Genomic DNA, 1,705 nt, shown 5'->3' with positions numbered 1-1,705 from the left:
CCCCGCCCCTGCCCCCCTGCCCTTTTTCTCTCCCACTCTGCAATTATGTAGGTGATGTTGCTGCTCTTGGTTGGTGGGATCTATTTATCAGCTATGGGTACATTGGTTTTTTCATTTTACTTATTTGCATTTATCTACTTATATGTCTAGGTTCTTTGTATTGCATGTTGAAACAGTAGCATTCACTTTTCAGTGTTGCAGAGTGCTTTGCCTTTCTTATTTGCACAAAGTGGTATAACCCTGCAATTCATAGGCGTTCTCATCTTACTAGAGCCGGTTCATCTTCAACAAGTATGAGATATCTTAGCTCAAGTAGCAGTATGATGGCATTTTCAGATGATGATCAACAGAATAGAGTATGTAGTTTGCAAGACATTGGTGGGCATGTGATGAAAATACCCTTAATTGTTTTTCAGTTGATGCTATTCATGCACTTAGAGGTATGTTCAGTTATGAGAATCTCTGTTTTGATCCTTTTGGATTTATGACAATCTCTGTTTTGGTCCTTTTGGATACTAACATGCAGTTTAAAAGGTATATTCACAATCTTATTTTAAATTACAGGGAAAGCCACCTGGTGCTAAACATATTCCAATTCCAGTTTTGTTTTCTCCTCTTCTCCTGCTGCAAGGAGCTGGATTTTTGTTTGCTATTTTTAGGTTTTTGGAAAAAATTGTGCTTCTTCTGCACCATGAAGGTGATACAGGAAGCCGTTTTATAATATCACAAAGCACCCGTGATTATTTTGATTTTTTGCATCATGGATCAAGGTAATGATTGTCAATTTGTATGAGAAGGATCCTGTACTCCCTCCAAAAATGAACGGGCTTTGTTTGAATGCATGTGCTTACATTACATATCAGATTCCTTGGTTGGTGGTCAATTGACGAAGCAAGTCGAGAGGAGCAAGCTCAGTTATATTGTGCCGGGGAATCTGGGTTAGTTTTCTAAATTCATGATTAGAGACATTCTCTTCAGTAATATCAGTGCATAAGATGACTCCATTAGTATGTACTGTTCATGGAAACTCCAAAATTTCTGGCGGTGGTAATACATCTTGTGATGTGGTAAATTTATTGACAAAATTGATGATATGCTAAAATCATCTCTAAGGCAAGTAAAACTTCAATTCTTTACTTCTCCAGAAAGTAGAGGACAAAGGAAATTACATTTGTCAGATGGCCTTAAATTTTTTTTTCAGAATAACATTATACTCTTGTTTCGGAATCAAATGCATTGTCGATGTACAAATGCTGGGTGCACCTACTGATGTTGGACTCTGGAAAAGAATATGAACTAATTGCTGTATTTTTCAGCTTTTAGTGGCTATAAAAAGTTAACAAAACTCTCTATTTGCAGAAGGAAATCAGGGTTTCTGACTTTAGAGTCGAGGTCATTCCACAAAACCCAAAATGATTTTTCTTAAATTTCAACTTTAATCCTCAATTTCATGATGATCATGACAAGTCTTATCATTCTCAAGTGCTAGCTGAAGATAGAATTCATCTTGAACTTGATGTATAACTTAAACATCATTTCTGTCATCATTCTTATAAACTCTTCCTTTATAATATAGAGGATGGACCAAACATGTTTTAGATATGACCTAGGCCCTTGTTTGGTACAGATTCTTTAAAATTCGTTTTTCTCCAAACTCATTTTCAACCACACATTTTTCCACGTGGACCCATAACTTTTCCCCATT

At 36.2% G+C, this 1,705-nt stretch overlaps 1 protein-coding gene across 1 annotated transcript; it reads left to right on the top strand.

The window, feature by feature from the left end:
• Positions 1–5: 5 nt before the first annotated feature.
• On the top strand, positions 6–1,684 carry LOC111381539 (the record flags this gene model as incomplete). The annotated part of the gene is made up of 4 exons (XM_023005329.1): positions 6–97; positions 194–440; positions 565–770; positions 864–1,684. Coding segments are annotated over 4 exons (633 nt in total), but the record flags the coding sequence as incomplete, so codon positions are not given.
• Between the last annotated feature and the right edge of the window lie 21 nt (positions 1,685–1,705).

Source organism: Olea europaea, unplaced genomic scaffold (genome assembly GCF_002742605.1).
Source record: "Olea europaea var. sylvestris unplaced genomic scaffold, O_europaea_v1 scaffold23289, whole genome shotgun sequence".
Classification (NCBI taxonomy): domain Eukaryota; kingdom Viridiplantae; phylum Streptophyta; class Magnoliopsida; order Lamiales; family Oleaceae; genus Olea; species Olea europaea.
Note: the sequence above shows the minus strand (reverse complement) of the source record. Positions and strands in the feature narration are given on the sequence as shown.